This window comes from Pongo abelii, chromosome 13 (genome assembly GCF_028885655.2).
Source record: "Pongo abelii isolate AG06213 chromosome 13, NHGRI_mPonAbe1-v2.0_pri, whole genome shotgun sequence".
Classification (NCBI taxonomy): Eukaryota; Metazoa; Chordata; class Mammalia; order Primates; family Hominidae; genus Pongo; species Pongo abelii.
This window is the reverse complement of record NC_071998.2, coordinates 39,694,315-39,720,133: the sequence shown is the minus strand read 5'-3', so window position 1 is coordinate 39,720,133 and position 25,819 is coordinate 39,694,315. Positions and strand designations below refer to the sequence as shown.

The 25,819-nt window shown below is 37.0% G+C and overlaps 1 protein-coding gene across 10 annotated transcripts in view; it reads left to right on the top strand.

The window, feature by feature from the left end:
• The window catches only part of ADAMTSL1 (ADAMTS like 1), a 1,026,435-nt gene that overhangs the window by 565,685 nt on the left and 434,931 nt on the right, over positions 1–25,819 (top strand). For 2 of the 10 annotated variants that reach the window (XM_063713991.1, XM_054521048.2), the window contains exon 1: positions 15,539–15,979. The exons of 5 other annotated variants lie outside the window; for them this stretch is intronic. In XM_063713991.1, coding sequence (XP_063570061.1) covers positions 15,917–15,979 — 63 coding nt within the window. In that variant the 5' untranslated portion in view covers positions 15,539–15,916. Of the gene's footprint in view, positions 1–15,456; positions 15,980–25,819 lie in introns of those variants that run through there. 3 more of the 10 variants (XM_024252162.3, XM_063713993.1, XM_063713992.1) reach the window with 3 other exon arrangements.

Sequence of the window (25,819 nt, the reverse complement as noted above, 5' to 3'; positions counted from 1 at the left end):
AATATTTTCTATTCTACTCTGAACTAATTTTTATACTGGTTGTTACAGATGAAATTGACTTCATGACCTATTAGTGAGTGGATCACTGCCCACAGTTGAAAAATAATGATTTAACCATTCCACAAAACAGCTAATGTAAGATCTGAACAGTTTACCTCGTTTACCCTAACGTTCCATAGCCTTAGGTGTCTTCCTTCATTTTGGGTGTCAAATTCCCAGAGTCAATTATGTCCCATGATAGGTTCTCCTTAGTTTATTTCACTAGATTTTCAGAGCATTCTTAGAGGAAAAAGGCTTTCTATTGTGGCTTTATATACCAGGAAAAAGATTTGGTCCAGGCAGTGCTCAATCAGTGAGGATTTTCTCTCCAATGACAAAATCCTGAGTGACTTTAAAAGGCACTGCTTCCCCATGGGTAATTATAGGTAATTTGTTTTTTAAAAAAGAAAATGCCAGAGTCATGAAATTCTAGAGCTAGAAGGGACTTTAACAAATCTAGCTCAGCCCTTTGATTTTATGACAAAAATATTTCCTTGCATGTTCTGAGGAGTTCAGAGCAAAAGTCCTGTTCCCTTATCAACAGTATTTTAAAAAACAGTATTTGCTGCCATAAGCTGACATATATTAAACAGAACCTTTGTGTTTAAAGAAATAACACAGGCCTAAAATTTTCTAGTATTATAGTTTAAAAGGGGGAAAAGGTGGGATTTTATCTTTGCCTTTTAAGATTGCCATAATAACTGAGTTGGAGAAGCCCTATACTCAAAATCCACATGTATGCTTGAGACAATAGTCCTATGCACATGGATTTTCCATTATTTAGACATTCATTAAATAAATATTATTTGAGAACCTAGTATCTGTTCTCAAGCGGCTTATGTTATAGTGAAATACAGAATGTTTGTTTTTTATATTACAAATTATATTACCCAGGAAATAATACCTCATAAACAGTGTATCTTTTGTATTTCATTGGTCAGACTTTATTGGTGTTTTACTGGACATAGTTGATGTACCACTCTCAATCCTAGTTTACTAGCATAGACCTAGACCTTTTGATTTCAAGTCCTCTGTTGCACCCGAGGCCTTACCTCACTAGTTATTTTATTTATTCAATAAATATTTATCGACTATCTTAGAATAGTCAAGCTTTGTTCTAGACACTGGAGTTACAGAAGTGAACAGGAGTCACCAAATCTCTGCACCCAGGGAACTTGCCTGCAAAAGAGCCCCATCATGACTTAGTTAATCAAGTCAGTTTACTAACCCCATCTGGCTTAGTTAATCAGACCCTTTGGGAAAGTATTGAACATTGAACTGTATCAAATTTTACAAAAATTGATTCTCAAATCTCCAGCAGAACTAAGGAGACTAAAGTTTGAGGAGTTGGATGTATTAGGTAACTGTAAAAATTGAGAGCTTATTAACCCACATTGCTGAGTGTTTTGGAAAGCAATTCGTAAATATGGTTCTTCCCATTTGGTTTTAAACCATACAAGAATAATGACATTACTAATCAAAAATTGACAAAGAAACAGGGAGAGAAGAGAAGGATAAAAGGAAAGTGGGAGGAAGGTAGGCTGCAGGGGCGGATGATATCCTCAGAATGAAGAAGCAAGCAAGAATAAAATCAAGATTTGCCGAGAATATTATCTGAGTCATGAATAGACATAGAACAGGAAAACCTACTAATGCTCTCAACTTGAATAGAGTTGACTCTAGTAGAAAAAGTGGGAAAACTGTTGGCACTCTCATTGCAGAAGTGCATTGTTTTGATGTTCTGACTCAAGTCTTAAGCATGACATTTCATGATCAGCTAAGCCGCTGAGCAACCACACCCTATTCTTGGCAAAAATATATATCATATTACATTACCAAAGAGAGCACAATGGAAAGTTTTTCAAAATAGTAAATAAACACTGTATCTTATTTATAAATCTTGTCAAGATTTTCGAGGACTTGCCCAACTCCATGGCGAAATCCCTGTCTGTTTGCCGTAGAAGATACAGCACGCAGAGTATCTGCCTGAACAGCCAGGTCCTTTTCAATTTCAACTTCTTCTGCCCTAACCAAGGGGGACTATCCTCTTTAGTGGTAAAAGTAGATCCAGGTTTTATGGCTGGAGAGAGTCCAGGGCACTCAAAAGTGAAGCAGACGGTTGTGAAAAATTATTTATGGCAGATTTTGTGATGCCTGTGTTGTACTCTGATTTAATAGGGGGAAAATGAAATCTGAAGCAGAGTGAATTCATTTTCCAAATTTTACTAGGTGTACATGCAGGTTTACACCAGGGTACTATCGCTACCCTCAGCTTCTTTTCATTGCTTTCATACTTTGCAAAAGTAAATTGTTCCCTGAACAGACCCATGAAAATACTTCATTGGGTCACCCACAAGAAGCCTCCAAGACAACACTTTTGACATCCATAGAGTGGACGTTTCTTCTGCAACACATACAATGAATGACATCCTCTATGTATAATGAACAAACTCACATTTCAGTGAAACTCACCCCTCAAGAAAGGAGAATAATAATAAGAAACCTAAAGCAAATGGTACCTCAAATTGCTCTTGCAGACTCTTTATAAAAACATTTTATTGGCATGCGAGTGATAACATTGGCCATTTAAAGATATCAGAACATTGTCATTCTGCAAGGAAAATTAAATACATGTGTCCAATCTAATTTTTAACAAATGTAACTTTTAAAGAAAATCCTGATTATTTTTCCACACCTCATTTTTAAAGGGTATATTGCAAATCCAAGAAAGTTGCATCAAGAATAAGCAAAATAAATCTTATTTCATTGTTAAGAAACATTTTAGTAAATATTAGTTTTTACAGATTTTAGTAAATATCTAAATATTTAGTAAATATCTAAATATTTAGTACCAAATATTGTGCATATTTTAACATATATTTTAATCAAAATACGTTATTGTTGATAGGAATATTTCATGTGCATCATCTTTTTCTCTTTAATTTTGTGAGGAAATCAAGTCATCATTATGATTATTTTTCATGTAATTTTTTTAAACATTTAATCGACAAAAATTGTATGTATTTATGGTTTACACATGTTTGAAATATATACGTATTATTGAATGGCTAAGTTTAGCTAATTAACATATGCATTACCTCACATACATTATTATGATTCTTATATTATGGTTGATAGACATGTTCAATATGTCATTTTTGTTCATAGATAGGGTAGACATAGATGAATTTTTCTTACCTTTTTATTTAATCTACCTAACCTCTTGCATTATTCCACTGATATTCTAGAATAAAGTTTAAAGAAAAAAAAATTACATTCAGTTATCTTGCCCTAACCTGTCCAGCACAGACCTCAGGAGTGAGAGAAAGGAGAAATAAAACAAGGTACTGAACCACAATAGTAGTCTTTGAGGAAGCAGGCAGGAAAGGAAGTCGACACAAAGAAACATCATTTTGCTTCATTGATCCATTGACTAACAGTTAGAAGATAAATAGTCATCCTTTGACATACATGGGGGAGATTGGTTCCAGGACACACCCCCTCCACTCCCCCATTCCCCGACATCTTCCCCTTGCCGCATATACTAAAATCCGTGCATTCTTAAATCCAGCATTCTCAAATCTAAAACTCACATATGAAAACTTTCTATATGTGAGTTTTACATCCCATGAATACTGTATTTTCCATCAGCTTTTGGTTGAAAAAAAATCTGTGTATAAGTGGATCTGTACAGTTCAAGCCTTTATTGTTCAAGGGTCAAATGTGAATATGTTTACAAATACAGATATATATATTTATATAAAGTCTCAATGTGTGCTTAAGGTATACAGAATATAGGTCTACATTTTATATATATGTGCATATGTTGTATAATGTGTTAAAATAATGAAAAGTCCATTATTTATTACTGACTTTAAAAAACTGAATGTAATCAATGTCCTTGAAAACTCCTGTATAGAAATGAATTTATTCCTTCAATGAATACTTGATCATTCAACAAATATTTATTGAGCACTTATTATGTGCTGAGCCCTATGCTACATAGTGGGGTACAGTGGTTAACAAAATGGAAATAGTTCCTGTCCTTATAGAGCTTACATTCTAATGAGGGAGAGAGACATTAAATATATAACACAAATAAATATAAATACAAATAAAATTTTTATATAACCATGAACTTTGATAAGTCCTGTGCAAGAAAACAAATGACAGAAAAGTCCAATTCAGGGTGACAGATCTAGAAAGACCTATCTGTGGAAGGAATTTTTAAGATGATATATGAGCAATCAAAAGGATTTAATCAGTAGAAGAATGAAAAAGGGGCCGGGCATGGTGGCTCACACCTAGAATCCTAGCACTTTGAGAAGCCAAGGTGGGTGGATTACCTGAGGTCAGGAGTTTGAGACCAGCCTGGGTAACATGGTGAAATCTCATCTCTACTAAAAATGAAAAAATTAGTTAGGCATGGTGGCACACACCTGTAATTCTAGCTACTCGGGAGGCTGAGGCAGGAGAATCACTTGAACCCAGGAGGTGGAGGTTGCAGTGAGCTGAGAGAGCACCACTGCACTCCAGCCTGGGCGACAGAGTGAGAATCCATCTCAAAAAAATAAAAATAAAAATAAAAAATAAAATAAAAAAATTAAAGAATGAAAAAGGGAGCATTCCAGGCATCAGGAAGAGTACGTGCAAAGGCTTCAGGAGCACAGACTCATACCCATCTAAGCTAAAATAGCCAAATCCAATCAACATATTTGAAAATTTACTCCAGAGAAATGTTTCTTTAATATTGGCTTTTCCTTTGAGTGAGGATGGCATTGTTGAAGTAGCATTGGTAAAGCTTGTGTCTTTTTTGAAACTTATGAAAAATTTAGTAATTAGACATGGTTAATCATACTTATTATCACATTGAGTTTCTGCAGTTACTTGGCACAAGATTTAAGAGTTCATATAGGGGAATTTCATTGAGATTGCTTTTACGTAAGTAAATTTTGTAATTTTTCTTTTATCGTCTTTTTTCTCTTCTTTAAAAATTTCTTTGTGGTAAATATATGCGATGTAAATTTTACTAATTTAACCATTTTAGGTGTATAGTACTGTGGCATTAAGTATATTCACATTATTATGCAGCCATCATCTCCATCTATCTTCAGGACTTTTAAAATCTTCCCCTACTAAAACCCCATACCTGTTAAACATTAATTCCCCATTCCCCCTTCCCTCAGGCTCCTAGCAATCACCATTCTACTCCCTCTCTCTATGAATCTTACTGCTCTAGTTACCTCAAATAAGTAGAAACATACATGTCTTCAAGGCTCATCCATGTTGTAACATGTGTCAGAATTTTGTTCCTCTTTAAGGCTGAGTAATATCCCATTGTATGTATATGGAACATTTTGTTGATCTGTTCATATATCAATAAAGACTTGGGTTGCTTTTATTTTTTGCTATTGTATTAATATATAACACTGCTATGAACATGGGCATACAAATATCTGTTTGAATCTCTACTTTCATTTCTTTTGGGTATATACCCAGCAGTGGAATTGCTGCATCATATGGCAATTCTATGTTTAATTTTTGGAGGAATCAAACTTGTGCTTTTAAAATTCATACATTCAGCAAATGTTCATTAGACTGCTATTATGTGCCATGCAGCTATGCCAGAGGTGGGGAATGAATGAACAGGATGCACTGCCTTCCAGGCTGTCTCACGTGTGAGTAGTTGTTTTTGCTGTTGTTCTTTCTTTAGATGGTGACAATGATTTACTGTGGAATCGTTAACTCTCTTCCCCAGCCTTCTTGAGACTATATAGTGTATAATAAGCATGCCTTCATCATCCCAAGCTTCATTAACTTGAAGTTCTCAGCCAGAGCCTCAAGCTAGATGCAAACATTACACTGTCAGGTAATGACTCAGGATATCTATAATACAACCCCTCTCCCTTCTGTGTCATATGTGGTAGTAGCTTGAAAATTATTTCAGCTAAATCAGAGGTTTAATTAACAAAAACCTGTACAACTGAAATTGTAATATTGTTACACAAATTATACTATTGTATATTGTATTATATGAATTCTATTAAGATATTAAATTTGAATACGAGGTAAATAATTTTTCTGTTTGAATGACATTATTCCAATAGAAGTGATACATAAGAAAGGAAAATCCACTTTGAATAAGTTTTCTTACCAAAATGTGAAACTTTGAAAGTGTAGACTAGCCTTGGAAAATTTAAGGAGTTATGACAGTCAACAAAAATTAATCACCATAAGGATAAAGAAAAACAATGTTTTCATCACCATGAAATCAGTCTGATCCTTCTCCTTAAGAGAGTGGTTCATAGCCAATTTCCTTTTCATAATTACAGTGTTTTATTTTGTATGTTTAGAACACCCCTTCTTCCAAACAAATTGAAAGCTCATTTAGTGTAAAATTGCAGTGCAAAAAAGACTATCATTTACATGGAGTGGGAAAATAAAAATCAAGAGAGAAAGGGTGAGATTTGTTTAAAACTATAGACTGAGAAAAGATTTAGCCATTGAGCACAGATTTTTCTTCTGGGCTTCCTAGTAGCCAAAGAAAAGACGGCATCTCGGAGAGTGATAGAGCTCTCATTATCTAAAAGATAAAACAATAATCACCAACATATTTCTTGTATTTGATCATTGTGTTCTGAGAATTCAATGTAGGGATTCCTATATAATTAAGCTACATAAGCAAAATTATCCTAGAAAAGTTTACAGAATCTCAGGAGTATTCTACATACACATGTTTCTACACTGGCCATTAATCCAAGCCAGGGGCATGATGTTTATTCACAGACTTTCCAAGGCAGTTCTCCCAGAGGCCAGTATGAAATGGGCCAAGCTTGTAGCTTTCTGATTGTCTCAGCTGCTAGAAGGCTATACAGCTTGGCCCGTTCTGTTAATAGTTTTGCTTAGTCCTGCCACCCTGTATTGCTTTAAAACATACATGTTGTGATAAACACACTTCTGTTTCTCATAAAAGTCTGGAGGTGGGCAATACAGAAGCATTGTGATATCCCAGAGTTTCAGGAAGCCAGGGCCATTTTTCTGGTGCATAATATCCACTTCAAGGTTACTTCGTGGTTCTAGATGGCTGCTCCAGCCTTCACATCATCATTCTAGCCACATACATGAAAAAAAGGAAAAAGGGAGAGAGGGTATGCCCCTCTCTTTATGGGCGTTTCTTGGAATTGCACCCACTTGCTCCACTACATGTCCTTAGTGAGAACTGTGTCACGTGGTCACACATAACTGCTGAGAGAAGCTAAGAAATGTTTCTGTTCCAGGTGGCCATGTATGTTTTTATCAAAGCAGAAAAAGAATAGATATGGATAGACAGCTAATATCTCTGCCACAGGTATCTTTTTGTTTTGTTTTGTGTAGTTTTTGAGACAGAGTCTTGCCCTGTCGCCCAGGCTGGGGTGCAGTGGCACGATCTTGGCTCACTGCAACCTCCGCCTCCTGGGTTCAAGCAATTCTCCTGCCTCAGCCTCTGGAGTAGCTGGGATTATAGGCGTGCGCCAGCATGCCCAACTAATTTTGTTTTTTTTAGTAGAGATGGGGTTTCACCACATTGGCCAAGCTGGTCTCAAACTCCTGACCTCAGGTGATCTGCTCACCTCAGCCTCCCAAAGTGCTGGGATTACAGGAGTGAGCCACTGTGCCCAGCTTCAGGTATCTTATTTGAAAGAACTTTTCTTTCTCTTAAAACGCAGATGGGCGTTTAAGGAAGAAGTTTTTCCCCTTTATCCTTGGGACCCTGTGCTTTCCATAACTGCCAGTTTCTGTGCTGGGAAAACAGTTTTGGATTTTAACTTCTAGGAAATTGCACATGTAAAAAGAGATAAAATGCTGGGTTTTTTTGAACCTATGTTTCTCTCAGTTGCACATCATATTTTTCCCTCAGGACACCTGCATATATGGTAATGGTTTTATTGTTGTTGGCTTGTATTCAATTCTCCATGCTGTTATCTTATATTTTATTTCCTTCTTGCCATACTCAACAAGTTCCAAATTCCTTCATGGAAGTCTTTTCAAAAGAAAGGCTCACCATAATTTCAAGTAGGAAAGATGAAATATCCAGTTTTAGCCACAAATTCCATGTCCTTTCCGGAAACTTTAAAAATAAACCACAGAAAAATCATAAGTATATGATGTAATGCATAAGTTAATTAGGTTAATTTAGCCATTCCATAATGTTCAAAACATAAAGTTGTACACCATATATATATGCAATTTTGTCAATTATTTAAAATAAATGTTTTAAAATGAACTATACTACAAATTAAATTTAGTTATAGGTTCTTTTTTATATTTATTTCATAGATTTTGGTATTTCTTTGTGACAGTATATTTAATTATGATATGAGATAATTTTTTTAACAGAGAACCTATTAATCTAGTTCATGTTAGCAAATATAACCAACATAGAACAAGAATAAAATTGAAGACCATACAGTTATCTGTTGTATTTTAGGGGAAGAATACTCTGATTTTCCATGGTTTAATTGCTTCTCTGAAATTCAAATTTCATTTCATTTTTGATCTATGTTTTCCTTGGTTTTCAGAAACCATCTTTTCTTTTGTAATTCTCCTATTTGCTTTTCTTTTTCTCTACCATCATCTCTGTGAATATCTCATAAGTTAATAACTCACATGTTAATTTAACAAACATTCATCTAATGGCAGTTATGTAAAGGGTGCTGTGCTCTGTTCTGTGAATACAAGAGTTTGTAATCTTGATATTTGCTTTCACAGGATTTACAATCTAGTTTAAGGAGAGTGACACACTCTACTTACAAACAGGGTAGCAGGTGAAAAGTACCTGTAGATATATGAGACCCATTTTGTGGGGGAACAGAAAAATGAACTATTACTATTTGCTACTTAGATTGGTTAAACAATTAAATATTAAAATGCCAAATTAAAAAATAGAAAAACGTTTGCCACCACAGAGAAAAATAACTCTTAAAGCTCAAAGCAGTGGAAGAAATCAGAAATGAAAATGATCAGTAACTCTTTGACAGGTTTAAAACTTCTATACAATAAAAAACTAGTAAAACTAATTATGTTAAAAATAAAACAATGGGGAAGACTTTTTTCCAATAAAAGGAGGGCTCATATCTATGATATATAATGCATTCAAATACATTGAAAATATTATTCCAGCAAATAAATGAGCAAAAGGAGAAAGTTTTTAAAAAATCGCAGTTAGCAGAAGGCTTTGTGGAGGAGCTGACATTTGAGCTATATCTTAAAGAGTAAAAAATATAAATTTTAGCAAGGCAAGGATAGAAGGAGGGACCTTCCAGGCAGAAGGGACAGGATGAACAAATACACAGTAGTCAAAGGACTTGAAGTAGTTTGGTAATATCAGGTATTTCAATCGAGTTGGAGCATGGCTTTCTATTATCCTGGGACTAGAAGCAGATCAGGGAGGTCCTTGAATGCCAAGCTGAGGAATTTGGCTTTTGTATTTCAATCCCACTCTCTGTATATTGTCTATAAATCTGTTAACAGCTCTTCACCTTATTGTCTGGCTCTGGTATAATTGTTTTATCTGTGGAGGATGACGTCATGGAAATAGAACTGAACTAGGAATTAGGGGCCTTGGATTTATGTATTACACTTGGGTTTACTATATTAATATTACAACCATAATTCAAACCTCAACAATTAAAATGATAAGTTTCTCTATTTCAAAAAGGCTACAAAAGAAAGTTTATTTGTTGCCAAGATTCTCTGTAGCATTGTGCATTGCATACAGTAGGTGCTCAGTAAGTGTTTGTTGAATCTAATTCAATAACAAACCTCTGAGATCTGTGCCATAACTTCAGCAATGTAGAAAAAAGAAGAACAAGGACCGCAGGTTTGAGGGTATTGAACAAGTCTATCCTCCCGGTTCAGTTCAATGCTCTGCAATGAGTTCTGTTTTGTTTTGTGTTTTGTTTTGTTTTGGGGATAAGTATCTTTGAATTTGAATCTAAATTATGATAATATTTTTTCCAGAGTTTCATTAGATCTTTCAAATGCAGAAAAATTGAGAGACATGTCCAGTGGCTACTTCTATACCCACCACCTAGAATGGTACTGATTTATTATCTCCTACTTGTATCAGGCTCTGAGCTAAACGCTCTACAAACCTCTCACTCTACTGCCCACAACTGCCTGATGGTGGTCAACGTAACTCTCATTGTCCAAAAGCCTAACACAGAACAAGCAAGCAAACAAACAAAAAAACCCTAAGCTCAGAAAGTTTCAGCAATTTATTTCCTTAAATCCCTTCGAGTAATAAATGCAACAGCTAAGATTTAAACTGTCTGGTTCCAAAAACTGAGTTCTTTCCATGATACCAAATAGCCTCCAGAATTCCTTTCTTCTACTGACTGGGGTCACAGATTTTAACCAAGCACCTACAGTATGAGAAGCCCTGAATTAAGTCTTGTAGGGAGAACTGTAAGCCGAGGTCCTTGGGGCTGCTGTCATTTGGAGATGAATGAGATCAAATTTTACAATTGTTGAGTTTGTCACGTAAGTAACATGCTATGCTAGACACTTTGCAGGGAAAGAGAGGAAGACCACGGGACAAAGAATCTAAAATCATAATTTTTGCCCATTACACAAATTCTACTGCAGTAGTGAATTCTACTGCCCATTACACTACTGCAGTAGTGAATCAGATTGAGTAAAAGCAGGAGTCTTACCTTTTTCTACTTTCTCTCTGCTTACTTTGTTCTCCACAGCTGTAAAGCCTTTCCTTAGTATCTTTTCATTATCTAAAAGTCTGTGTACATCTCAAAGCCTTCTTCAGTTTCCATTTTCCTCTACCAAACTCCTCACTGAGTCCTTAAATATGCATTGACATCTCCCTTCTCTGAATTCTCATGGCCCTTTGCTTTACAAAGAGTCAGTATAGCTTAGTGGTTATGAGCACAAATTGCTTGGGTTCAGATCTTGGCCCTTTCCCTCTTTGGAGATATGATTTGGGCAAGTACTTTAATTCTCTGTGCCTCAGTGTTCTCTGTTAAAGGGAGTATATCAGTTGGGATTCTGTTGCAAAGAACAGAATTTATTCTTGCTAATTTAAGCAGAAAGTGATGTGTTATAGGATATTAAATAACACAAAACATTTGAGTTACCAAAGAAAAAGACTCTAACTTGAGCTTTCTGAAGATTCCAGTGCTGCTTTACAGAAACACATCACCATGGGAGTTGCTGCCTCTTCCACAGCCAGGAACTCATCTGCTGAATGGAAAAGCTGAATGAAACAGCAAGAGCTGCAAGGGCCACTTCCACCTTCCCTGATCCAGCTAATAAATGCATGTCCTATGCCTGCCTTTTGACACCTGCAAAAATAGCAACTGGTTAGCATGGTTACAAGAAAAACCTCATTGCTCTGTAGCCATTTTTACAAGCAGACAGAGCAAAGTGTAGTAGCTTCTGCCCCACTTCCTCCTTCTAAATTTTTGTAGTACTTCAGAGTGGCTAGTTCTCAATTCCATCCAGTACCCTAGCTGCAAGGGAGTCTAGAAAATGTTGTTTCTGGACTTCAGGCACTGGTTGGGGTGAAGGACTGCTAACCCATCATTAAAAACATCTATGTGAAGTTAATAAATGTACCTACCCCATAGAGTTGTTGTAAGGATTACATGAAATAGTAAATATAAAATACTTAGAAAAGTGCCTACACATGGGAGACTCTCAGTGTATGTAGCTATTTTTATCTGTCAGCATCTCAGATGGTAGTCCTGGGGAAAGTCAAACAGCCTTTGATAGAGCCCCAAATTTCCTGCCTGCTAATAACTTTGATGAACTCATTTTCTATGTAGGAGGACTGGTTTCCTCATCTGCAAATTGGGGATAATAATCACTCTCTAACTCCTAGAGTTTCTGTGCATATCACATTAGATCATGTGTGAAAAGTGATTTGAAAACTATAATGAATGCTCTAATGGCTTTGGTGTTAAATAGATACTAGGTGAGTTGGCAAGTTGTGGAGTAATGCTCAAATTCCAGTTCTGCCCCTGAGAATAGCAGTCTGCTTCCTATACTTTTATCTTAGTCACCCTTACTTTATTTTTCAGAATTAACCAGGGAAATCAAACTTCACTGCATCCCTGTGGGGAAAACAAGGCTCAGATGCTGCCATAACCACTTCCTTAAAGAGGGGAGATTAGGCCCTGCCTAGCTCTTGAAATCCTCCCAGTCCTGAGTTCTTTCCAGGAGACCCTGTGTCCCCTATACACTGGTTTCTGCAGCTGACGGGCTAAGCAAAGAGGCTCAACCTGAAGAAAGAGACAGGTGGCTCCAGAGCAAGACTTGTAACGAATTCTCCCCAGGGAGAGAAATACCGAAAGTTTAGCTCACTCTTTCCTCCCATAAAGCACACTGAATGTTAACAGCTTGCTTCTGTCCAAGCTGGTGTTTTTTAAATTAAGTATTGTTAAATCCATACCATTTGGAATGATGCTTCAGACAGCCCTGACACTCTCTCTCTTGCTTCTGCTTTCATTTCACCTAATATGTTGTGCATGGAGCCAGTAACCAGTATTATTTGGCTGCCACGGCTTCTGCTAGTGCTGCTGCTCACACACTTGCAGGCGGCTTTAATTTAGATACCTGAAGAGGAAAAAAGGAATTTGGCCAACGCCCTGCTCAGATGCCGTAAGTGGCCTTTCCTCGGTTGCCATTAATATGGATCTAGATTACCTAAAGTTTTGCATTACTTTTCCTAGGTGCTGAAAACGTTTTAGAAATGAGAAAGTCAAGAGACATAGAAGCTGGAGGCTAAAATAAGATACTTTCCATCGTCAGGTAACATATACCCATAGTGAACCCTGGTAGCCTACTTTCCTTTTCCTATAAACATCCCCCTTCAACCACATCACTGCCAACATCTGAATATATGTGTGTGTATACATCATATATAGATATAAATGCATATATATGAATACGAGATGAGGGTGGATTTAGATTCGGTAAACCGTGGCTCAATGGCCAGTTCTAGCCAGCAAAGCTTCAGTCAAGTCACTTAACTTCTCTGAGCCTCAGTTTCCACATACATAAAATGGGGTGATTACTTAATTTCAAAAAGTAGTCACAAAGGTCAAATGAGATCATAAATGTAAAATCACTTTGTAAACCATAAAGAAGGCATGTAAATTTTGGCCATCATCGAAATTAGTTCATGACCAAAACTTTCCCCAATCACCTTAACCCAACTTGATTTTGTTCTCCCTTTTCTGAAGTTACAGTAAATTTGTAATTTCACCTGCACTGTGTAGCTCTGGATGTGCAATTGCTTTTCCTAGTTTCTCTGGGTATTCCCAAGAGGAAAGAAAATGCTGTGAGGAATCAGAAGCATGAGACAGTGTGGTGGGCATCTTCCAGGCGTTCAATAGGTGATTGAGGGCTTGACTTTAAAATAGTGTATTATTCGGTGACTTCATTGAGGTGACCATCTTGCTGTACATTAGCGTGCCCATCAAAACTCCAAGGCAGAAATTTCTGACTCAAAATACCTAGGCAGTATTTATTTGCAAAGCAGAAAGGAATCTAAACTAGCATGTAAGTGGTTACCAGTTATTTTGTGACCATGCTGATTACTTTTCTATTCCTCTACAAATAGTATCTCGTCGTTAGCTTTGTTGCTACTTTTCTTTCTCCCATTACCGTTCTTCCCTTTGGATCTGCTTAATGAGCAGGGTTTATGTGTGAAGAGGGAGGAGGTGGTATTAGGTAAAATGTTCCATTAATAGAACTAGTTGAAACTCTTCAGTTAATGACTGTGATAGGAGGGAAAAAAATAAACCCTTTAGCAGAAAGCTCTGGTGTGTAACAGAGAGACACATATAACATAGCTTTATGAATGAAAGTTTATTTCAATCAATCACCTTTCTTTAATGTGATGAGGATTTCAGACAAAAACAATAGTGGAAAGACAATGTTAAGCATTTTTATATCTACTCGTGAATACACTTTAGCTTATGAGCATTAGCTAGTTTTTGAGAGATTTGTAAGACAAATCTTTCTAAAAGGGAAAAGCATATTTCAAGAATAGGCTCTCTTTGTTATGGATTTGTACTCTCCATTTTTCTAGGTCCACATACTTAGTATTGAGAACAAAGGATAATCTTTGTATGACCTTGACTTTCCTAACAGCTTGAAAATAGGATTTTTAAAGTTTCTCTCTCTTTAATTGATATACCATATGAAGTAGGTAACCTAAAGTTGAACAACCTGCTTTTCTTCACCTTTTTGAAAAGCAACGCAGCAGGTTTGTACATAGGAAGACCCGCCTGTATTCACATGCCCATTATGGCTTGATCAGGTTTTCCATATTTATGTGTTTCATACCTCTTGTCAGTATTTTTTAATAATGAAAGGAAAGAACATTAATTCTAAATGTCTTGTACCTCCACTGCATATATTTCTGGGCTATCAGGAGATCTGTAAAGGGAAAGCGTCCTGGTGACACACCCATGGCAATGTTAACGCCAAGGCTGCTCTTTTATTCTTTCAAAACTCAATGCTTTCCTTTGCAGATAAGGGGAAATACATCCTTGTTTGACACTTGACACTTTTCTAAAACTGTAATAAAACCTTCCTCTAGTAGAGTCAAATCTCCCTTGCTGGTGGATTAAGCAGCTTCAGAAGCTTCCTGACCTTCTCGTTGCTGTTGCTGGCCTTGTCGTCATTTCACTGCTCATTAGCACTTCCTTCAGGGCTGGACTGGCCTCCAAGGTCATCCCATCCAACCCTTTTGCAATAGTGGATGGAAAAATGAGGTAAAACTCAGTTCAGCCTTTTCTGCATTATAACAGCTCTGATAAAGGACGTGGGTGAGGTGTGGAGGAAGCTGAAACTTGGTTAAAAGAAGGTTTGGGGATTAACTGAGGATTTAATTCATCCTTTCTTTCTCTCCCGCGGCTAAAATAGATAGTTGAGAGTTGGCAGTGCATCAAAACCAGGCTGCTCCTCAACCCCAAATTTCAGCCCCACTCATCCTGGAGTCTTTGTTGAGGGTTTCTTTTTAAACTGGGGGATCTAAATTTCTAATTGTGCCTTTACAATTAGCAAATCTTAAATGCCTTAAATTGTCACTTTACAGAGAAGCAGCTTGCTTTGCTTTTTTTTCCCCCCCCAAATTAAGTCCTTAATAACACAAAATAACTTATGCCACTGTTTAGGCTTAGTGAGGAACCTTCAGAAAATGTATAGAGTATTTATTTTCCAAGTCAAGAGAGAAAGTAAAGAGGAACTTTATGGAGGCGAAATAAACCAGTTGTACAGAACACATTTACAGGGCACATTAAGTCGGTTTTTGTCTATGGTTCTTTCCCTTTATGGCATATGTTATATATTGACAGGGATTAAGTTTCGCTCCTGAATGGAACAATACACAGTCACAGGGAGCTACTGTACTTTACAAAGCAACAGACATCAGCACAGGCAAATGGCAAATAGAAATGCATCTCACAAAGAACTAACCAGGTCCATGGGAAGCACAGTGCTTGGCTTCATCTTTTGCAATTCTGCATCTTTTGCATTTCCCTTCTCGCTCTGCTGCTCGCTCGCCTTTCTTTTTCGTCCTTTTCCCCCTTTTTTGCTCGCACTGTTACACTTTCTCTGTCCTCCTGGCTTTGTTATTCAGCATGTCTGATTAGCAGGAGCCTGATTGGCTGGCTGCCTGCTCCGAGAGAGATTCCATTCAGCTTACCCCCCACCCATCCACCCACCCACCCCTCGGTCAGGAAATGTGAGCGGGGCTGATGGAAGCTGATAGGCAGGACTGGAGTGTTAGCACCAGTACTGGATGTGACAGCAGGCAGAGGAGCACTTAGCAGCTTATTCAGTGTCCGATTCTGATTCCGGCAAGGATCCAAGCATGGAATGCTGCCGTCGGGCAACTCCTGGCACACTGCTCCTCTTTCTGGCTTTCCTGCTCCTGGTAAATGCCTTTTCATTTCAATACATTGCTATTGCCATTGAGTCTGGGTGCTGTTGGGTGTGTGTGTGTGTGTGTGTGTGTGTGTGTGTGTGTGTGTCTTTATCTTAAAACTCCAGGTAAAATAATTTACACGGTTACAAAGAGAGAATACTCCTTCTAGAACTTTTAACTTCAACTTCACAAGCAAGATAAAGTCTGCAAGACTTTCTGGAATTAGTTACTGCTATATAGTAATACTGATACTGAGACATGAACTTTGGGACATACCGCATGGAGTGTGGGAGCTGAGAACTGTATATAAGGTGATGTGTATGCTTGGAATTTGGATAACAGACATCCTGAAATCAAACTCACTCACTGTGGTGTTCCTGGAATTTTTTGATGGATAGGCTTTGTGGGGCTTGCCCGTACTGCCTTTAATGAATTATTTTCCGTCTGTGCACATGTACTACGGAACCAGGTAAAGGGGAATGACAGCCTCTTTGCAGCCAACCCAGATTATAGCTCTTAATTACTGCAAGTCATTTACGGATAGAAGTTAATGCTAGGATTTATGAATTGAGGATTATGGCCTTTGATCTCAAATTTACTTTTAAAGAAGAAAAAGGAATGGTGACTTTTAGTACGGCTGATTTCCACAGTCATAGTGATAAGATGCTCTGCTCTTGAACATCAGTACACATTGCATTTTTGACTCAAAGTAAATGTTCCGTTGTGACTCATACTTGGTTTTATGGGCAGAAAATGAACATTTACTGTCCAAAATAAATCTACACTCAAAATATTAATAGCAATGCACATTTTTTAAACCAGAGTGTTCTGGGCAGGCAGCTTAGTAAACCTCATCTGAAGGTTTGATTCCAAAATTTGCACACACTGATCCAAAAAAATGTGATTGTAGTTTTTCCTGTCACATTTATAACATGCCAGAACTTCCTCAGAAGGTAACAAGGCAAGAAGAGAGCAAGGTAAAAAATGTAGCAAATGAATAGGTTGCATTGATTCCTTGATGGGGAAGGAATGTTTTGTTCTGATTAGATTCTGACAAATCTGATCTGCACTATAATTTTGAAGTAGGGAAGAAAGCCATTTGGTACAAACTGAAAAGGTCCAGGAGATTAATCAAATAGAGTAATCAGACAGTGATTCAATATTTTATACATTCCCACTTCTTAATGATTTGCATCATTGTAGCTAAGAAATTATAATGCTGCATTGCAAGTGCTATAAATATAGAAATATATTTTTAATTTTTCATAGAAATTTAAAGGTAAACTACATTTCAAGCATGAATGAACTATAAGTTTTAGCTGTTCTGAAAAATACAAAGAACAGAATGTTTAGGTATGCTTTATGACTTGTGGAGCAAGAGATTTATGAAAGGTGTCTCATTTTTTCCATATGGGATGTGTTACTTGTGTACACCATTAGTTTGTCTCATCTTTCCTTCTTTGTGATTGTTTTAAGTGTGTGTTATTTTCCCATTATATTGCATCATAAAGCAAATTACCAGTATACATTACTTTTTTTGATATTTTCATATGGAAGTATGATCTCATTATACTTCAGTAAAACTTTCCCATTCAGGAATAGATTGTTTTGCTATCCATTTGGTAAATGCATTATATCCCTCTGTGATATCTTGAATATTCATATATGTATTTGAGCGTATAATTTGACTTATGTGGAATGAAAAGGTATGTATGCTTATTTCAGAAGGACTTAAAACATATCACGTTTAAATTACAATAATTGTATTATAAAGATAAAATTAAAACAAACCTAGGTTTGTTTTATGCCTGCATTTAAATGAAGTGGAAATGTGAGAGTTATGCTACAAAAGGAAGAACTGACTGGTGTTTATATACATCCCTTTGCAAAGCAATAATAGCATTAGTAATAGCTGTGATGTATTTTGTGTCTGAATGTGGCTAGTTGTTTGAAAATCATTACAATGAATCCTTACAATAATCATACAAATAAGACATTTTAAACCCATTTTTCAGGCAATGAAATAAGCTTGCATTTGAACCCAAAGGTCAAATAATGGAGAAAATAGAACATGTTTGCTTCGTATGGTGGTTGTAAATATTTAAGAACAATGAAAACAGTGGTGCAGGTTGGTCTGTACCCTTTGTTGCAGATATTTAGGCTTTTTGCATCACCTTCATCATTAAAGATATGTACAATATCATGAGCACTTGTTAAACTTGCTCATTAACTGCCCCCTTTAGCATTAAATTTAATTATTGGCTTAAGAGATTGTGACCTTTAGCCTGTTCTGTACTTGATTTAGAACTAGAAGTGTGGCATCATCAGCTCAACCTTCAAGCTTGATAGAGAAGTTGAATTGAGGGGCTTGTTTTTCCTATAGTTTTTTTTTGTTTTTGTTTTCATTTACACATTGCAAGGATTCTGTCTATTCTTGGACTTATTTGGGGCAATTTCTAAAGGTCTCTGTAACTTAATTGGAAAACATCCTGTCTATTTAGTGGCAAGCCCAGTTTCTACCTTATTAAAATATCCCTCATTTCATTGACAGCTGAATCATCTGTATCATGACTAGGTTCTTGAGTGTGTACGAATATTAAAGGTTGTTCAGCCTCCATTCTGTCAAAATCCTTTCCCCTTGGAACTTATTTCTGAGGGGATGGGTGTTGAATCTATTTTAGGTTACCACCCATATTTTCACGCACAGAGCATATATCATAGATTTATATTCTGGACACAGTAGGACAGTAGTACTGACCAAGAGATTTCATTTGATATTCAGGTGAAATTAAGCTACATAATGCCATTTTCCCAATCCTCCCATCCTGCTCTCTGGTATTTATCCTCTCTCCTTTGTCCCAATTGTTTAGCTCAAAAAGAATGTGGCAAAAACCATGACCGGCCATTGACATATGTGTCCATCTACACTTGAAGTCAAATCACTTCTTGTCAGAAAGGCGTTTAATCAAATTTGCATTTGCCTTTTGTTTCTTTTAAATAGTTTTAAGCTCATTCGCCTGCTATTATGAGAGTTGCAAGAGTAACACTAGGAATTATAATAAAGTACATGTGTTTTTCTGTTGAATTTCTTTTTCTTCTCTGTACTAATTTATACATGGCAACTAGTCAAACACAATAGCCCATTCCCTTCAGTCCCTCTGGCACTCTCTCCCACTATTATCTAAGTGGATCTATCTTGGATGGGGAGAAGCACCATTAGCTTGTGGAATGAATTTTAAGTCCCTTGTTTACAGGAGACCGCGGCCTGTTCCAGCAGCATGTATGTCCGTGTGTGTTCATGTGCATGCACAGACACTTTTATATAATTGTTCACTCTACACAGATTTATTTCTCTCAAGCCTAGATTGTCTTTAAATCAAGCTTGAAGACTTTTCGCATAGATCTACAGAATGCTATGAAACATTTAAAATTTAAAAATCACTTTCTTCATGTTTTTGTGAAGTTTCTTGTCTAGACATGGCCAGCTACATTTTTGTTTACTCAGGCTCCTGTTTTTAGTGTTTCAGTGTGTTCAGGACCACTTTCTGGCCCCCATTACTATTTTCACATAACACCATTTCTGTTGCTTCATATAAGTTGAGGGAAGAGTGTCCAATAGTGGTCACTAGTGAACTACAGAAGAATCTTGTTACACCAGGAAAGTTTTTCCTTGAAAAAGCATATGGAAATTGAAGTGTTTTGAGAGAAAAAGAGAATGAATAAATAAATGCATGTGTGTATTTGTGCATTTGTATGTTTTAATACATGTTGATGCCCATTTACTATTATGTGTGAATAAATTGGAAAGCAGTCTTCTAACACACCATGGAGTAGGCTATTACTCAAACTTAGGAGACTCACAGAGTTTATTCTTCTATCCTACTAACAAAATTACAGTTAGGGTTTGCAATTTTTATCAGTTAAATGTCGTTAACCCTATACAAGTTACTCATTTTTTTTAAAACTTAGTTTATTTGGGCTGTATTTTGCTTGGGGATTATATTAGCATGAGACATGGTCTGGCGTTTTGGTTCTCCTCTTTATTATGGCTTACTCAGAATATAATTTTAAATTCTTCCAGGAAAAATACTGGGTCCTATGAATTTCTGCTTTTCCCGAAGCACCTAGTAGAGTGCCGTGTAGATACAGTTTGTGAACTAAATGAAGAGAAAAAATGACTTACAGAGACTATCGAAGGGTTCTTTAATTCTTCATATTTTCAGTGATTCCTAAATTCATATGTGTAGTTCTGTTTCTTTGGTCAAGTGACTGCTCTGCTTTTAATTCATGTATCTTCCGGTTTCCAGGAATGACACGCTCTCAGGTCCAGCTATGTAAGTTTAATTGTGCCCTCCTCTCAGTAACCATTTTCTACTGTTTCTGTGGTCTCGTGAGTAGAGTGACCCAGAAGTGACCTCTTCGTAGCATAAGGACCGGAGCCTTTTCTTGAGTGAGAGCATTCCTTGAATCACCATGAATAACCTACTGGTTAACTGTATTGAGATAATCACAGGAAAATGTGTCTAAATCAAGTTTTACAGTCTTGTCATTGTTACTAACTTTCTTCTTTTAGAGAGCTGGCTTCAAACTTTGTGTTTTCACCAGAAAGAGACAAGTGCATGTCATTTTCTGTCTACATCATAAAAGCCATACCATATGGTTGAATTTTGGCTTGATTGGCAGTACTGGCTCATGAGCGGCTTAGGACTGGCATACCAGAGGTGATGTAAGTCCTAAAGGATCCTAATTGAAATAGGCCAGCACAGCTGTGTGGGGAGCCTGCCTGCTAACTGGGGTAAGCTGTTGCTATCAACCCCTTCTTTCCATGAGCTCAAAAATAAATGACTAAATCTCCCCAATTCCCGAACTTCAAGATTAAAACCTACATTGAATAAAGCTTAACTGTTCTGTTTTGCCGCTCAGGGACTCTGTTAACTGGAGCACCCAGCATGGAGGGCAGTTAGTTAAAAGTTTTCTGGCCACGTCAAGAAGATGCCCAATGGCTGTAATCTGCAGCCAAAAGTGACCTCGGGCTTTTTGTTTATTGTCTTTCCCAAGAAACTCAGTATTTATAAATCCATTAAAAAGTTTTGCTATATCCACAAGCATTCTTTATTTTGATTAGAGAAATATATTTTGTCTCATGAAGTAATTGTAACCTTTATAAGGAGAAATACCATAATTTCTGTGTTCAAATAGCCCCATCCCAAATTCTACCCATATATAGCTATGTGTATAGTCAGCGCTTAGTAATTGCTTGTCAGAAGGCATAAATAATTCATTGTAATCTCTAAAATATTTTATGTGTAATTTTTATAGTTCTTGGGCTACTTTGCATTTATCTGTGCCATCGCCCATCTCTTACTTATCTTACACTTCTGTCTGTCCCACAAAGCTGTCGGGGACAGCAGAAGGTGTGACTTGTTCCTCCTGCCTCTTTCAGAATGCCTGGTAATTTGATCTCAATAAATGTGGGTGAATGAATAAATAAATGGAAAAATAAGAATGACTTGGCAAGAAAAGGTGAAAACAGGGAAAAGTACAAGTAGGAGGGAAAAATGTCAGCATTCATTTTACATGTGAAGTGTTTCACTATTTCTGGTTTTGGTAAGACCAAGTCAACAACCCTAAGAAATGCAAAAGAGGTATATATTCTGTATTCCTTTCTCTGTCTCTTAAATATACACAGCCACACACTAAACAACAGTTAACCCCTTTTGCTCTTGTTAATTAGAATGAATCATTTTGCATGTTTCATATATTTTTTATCCATTTAGTTCTCAAATATTTTTCTTTTTTCGAAACTTGTCCTCAGGAAGAAAATGATATTTACATTAGTCACAGTTTTATAAAACTTGAAAGTACTTAAAATAAACTCTCATGTTAGCAGAGACAATGCTGTGGATTCACTAAAACCTGTTTCTTCTTGCTACTGGGCACAATGATAAACTGTATTTGCCAGCCCTCCCTGTGATTGGATGGTACTATGTAATTGAGTTCTCATCAGTGAAAAAATAGCTAGAAGTATTATATGGCACTTGTAGGCCTGATCCCTCAGCCTATGTGATCCTCCAAGCATCAAACACTCTCTCTTTACCTGCCTACTGGATGCAGAGAATCCACTAGAAAAAACTTCATGACTCTAAGGAATGTCAAAGCCACCAAGTGGAAGTCTAGGTCCCTGAATGACTACATGGAGCACAGCCCCTCAGTGTTACTCTCACAGACTTACACTGTGAACATTCACTTAACCATGAGCAAGAAACAAACTTTGTTGTGTGAAAACCCTGAAATTTTGGGAAAGGTGTTTTTTATGCTGAAAACTTTTAAGAAATAACATATGCTTCAAATTTAGATGCTATGCATGCCAGTAGTTACTCATAAGTAAGTACTAATACCATTTTCCATTTATTATATGGGAAAAGAGAACTAACAAGATGCCACATCATTCTAATGGTGGTTTGATCTTTGAGGTTTGCAATTTACTGCATACCTAAAGTGTGATAAGTAGTTGGGGGTATGTGTCAGTACTACAGGGAAAATAGGAAAATGGGTCCATTTTTAAAACATAGAATCTGGAAGTGGATGAGGGAGTGGTAGAAAATGAGGAAAGAAAACCAAAGAGGCAAGGTTGTGGTGAAACAATTGAAATCTCCTGGGACAGAGTGGGATCAAACAGCGAGGCCAAGGACATAGAAGCACACAGATCCAAGGGGAAGGCAAATATAACAGAAAAAGATGCTGAGAAGCTGAAACCAGGGTGCAACACTGAAACTGCTCCAAGGGCAGAATGTCAGAAAATCAGAGTGAGAAATTCACAGAGAGGAAAGGCAAAGTAAACAAATGTTTTGTACAGCGATATATAAAGTAAACCACACTTCTTGAATATCCCTAGTTTCAAACAATCTTTAACACATTTTTCTTGGAGGTGTCTGAGTGCCATGAAAGAACAGTGGTTTTAGGCTGGGTGCAGTGGCTCACATCTGTAATCCCAGCACTCTGGGAGGCCGAGGAGGGTGGATCACCTGAGGTCAGGAGTTCGAGACCAGCCTGGTCAACATGGTGAAACCCCATCTCTACTAAAAATACAAAAATTAGCTGGGCATGGTGGCAGGCATCTATAATCCCAGCTACTTGGGAGGCTGAGGCAGGAGAATTGCTTTAACCCAGGAGGTGGAGGTTGCAGTGAGCTGAGATCAAGCTGTTGCACTCCAGCCTGGTGACAAGAGCGAAACTCCATCTCCAAAAAAAAAAAAAAAAAAAAGAACAGTGGTTTTAGAATAGAACCATCTGGGCAGCAGCACTGATTCCAGCTCCATGACTGTGGCCCACTCACATAATTCCTTTCATCTTCTGTCTGCTCATCCATGCTTTACTGTGGCCCACTCACATAATTCCTTTCATCTTCTGTCTGCTCACCCATGCTTTACTGCCCATTGCACCCAGCTCTCCAGAATGCTGCAACAGGCAAAGGCACCATTAGATGTCGAGGTGTTCTGGAAACTCCCAAGTACTATAACAATTCAGGTGATTACTCTCATTCATGTGAAAATCATTTCTCTGTCACCAGCTGCCTACCAGTGGGTAGTGCCAGGCTCCAATGGAGACAGACGAAGGCTCCATGAGAGATTAAGTCACAATCTCTACAGTGAAGAGCTTGGAAGTGTGTTGGATATTTTGTTGTCAAGAGTTTTGTTTTTTGTTTTTTGTTTTAATTTTTCAAAACACAACTCTTCTGTAGGCAACAGTTCTGTGATGGAGATTATTATTTTCAATTTCCCCACAAGCTGGTTCATCTTGTAAATAACTCTCTGCACCTGCTTAGACGCTGTTTGTTTAATCCTTTTATCCCTGTGTAAATGTAAATTACGGCTTTCCATAGATTATCAATGTGTTATTTTCAAATTATCAATCACTATTTGACTCTGAACATGAAAAGTTATTTTTACTGTTTCTATAGTTCATAATCTCAGTTTGTGCAACAGAACACACTGGAACAATTTTTTAGTTAATATTCTTTAGGGAAAAACTATTTTCAAGATAAATTGTTATCTTTGTGAGAATTACCATTATGTGTGACCAATATCTAGAGAGTTTTCATCTGCCCCACTATCACTGGGGAATCTGCTGCCAGATTACAATCTGTACATAGTTTCCAATACATTGTGCTTTCTTTGCAACAACCAAAATCCATGCAAAAAACAAATAGATTCCATTTGGAATTATATTTCTGCCGATGCAATTACTATATGAGGTTGCATCTCCCATCCTCATTAGAATTATACCTAAAGTTCTTATTAAAATAAATTAATTACAATAAGACCAAGATGACCTTGTACATCAAAAGGAGGATAGTTGAAAGAAAGGGAATAGCAGAAAAATCACGTTCATGAGCATATGCCATTTATAATACAGGAGATTTATTCCACTTCTGAGGCAAGAAATTGCCGGACTCTAATAGTTTCACCACCTGCGAATTATTTGGGTGCACCTCATAGGCGGGTTCTTTCTTCTATTTGTTTAAAGAAATAAGTGGTATGTTTGCCAATTCTACACTACATTAATTTTCACGGAGTTTCCATTTTCATCTTCATTGCTATTTCAGATTTTTTTCCAAAGCTTCTGCCATTCTCCAGCTAAAGCTTTGGGTATTTTCCCCTTCAATTTTTGTCCAGGGACTTTCTCTAAGTCAGTTCAGTTTGTTGGCATAAATGTTGGGATGAAAAGAGTGTGATAACCTAAGACATCCTGACATAAATTCCAAGAGCACTAAAGAAATGAGACAGGAAATTGTGAGCAACCTATAATAAATTCAAACTGTCCAATAAAAAAAATATACCTCACTTTGTTCCCATAGTAAGGTATGGTACGGTGTCTGATTTCTTAGCCTCCTTTGCTGGCTGTAATCTCAATCACCATTTGAAGTCTGTATGAGTATCGTTAGAATATTGTACTTCATCAATACAACTAAGAATGAAAAAGAGTAATGGAAACAATAAGAACTCCTACTGTTCAGGTGTGCTTAAGTGAGATTTGGAGGGAACGTTTTCAGAACTAGCCAGTTCTTTTATTCCGGTTGTTATAACCATTTGTCACTGAGACCTAATATAATTTCCCTGATATACTACACACTTTCAGTTCTTATTTGGGGCTTGTAGCTGGTCTGAGATAATAAACATGCTTTGAAATTACTGTTATGAAATTAATTGGCATTTAAATTCCCAGCCCATAGATTCATAGTGTTTTAGAATTAAAGGGAATCTTTGATGCATGCAGAATGTAACCTCAGTTGACTGGTATCTCTTTGAAGGCAGGGGTTTTGTTTTATTTTGTCCTGAATATCTTTGTATCTCTAGCACCAAAGAGTTTGATGTAGAAAAAGTGTTTGATGTAAGTTTGTTTGAATAAATTAATTAGTTGCCTATTCCAGCCCTTTCATTTTGCAGATAATTTAATTTAAAATATAAATGTCTGTAAAGAGATTCGAGTTATATTTATCACGAGCACCTAGTACATAGGATCCAGATACTGGAATCTTGTGCTGTTTCCTTTTGTCTGTTCTCCTTCTATTGAGTTCATTCTCCTGTATTATACTGTGCGGCCCCTTAAGGACCTTTAAATAAGAGCCATCATGCTGGCTTTGGTAGAGAGGGATTGAAATGTTGAAATGTCACATGCAGAAGTAACCAAGGATCGAATGAAGCTGCTGCAAAACAATCTTGAGTTAAAACTCAAAAATCGGCCGGGCACGGTGGCTCACACCTGTAATCCCAGCACTTTGGGAGGCCAAGGCAGGTGGATCACGAAGTCAGGAGATTGAGACCATCCTGGCTAACACGGTGAAACCCT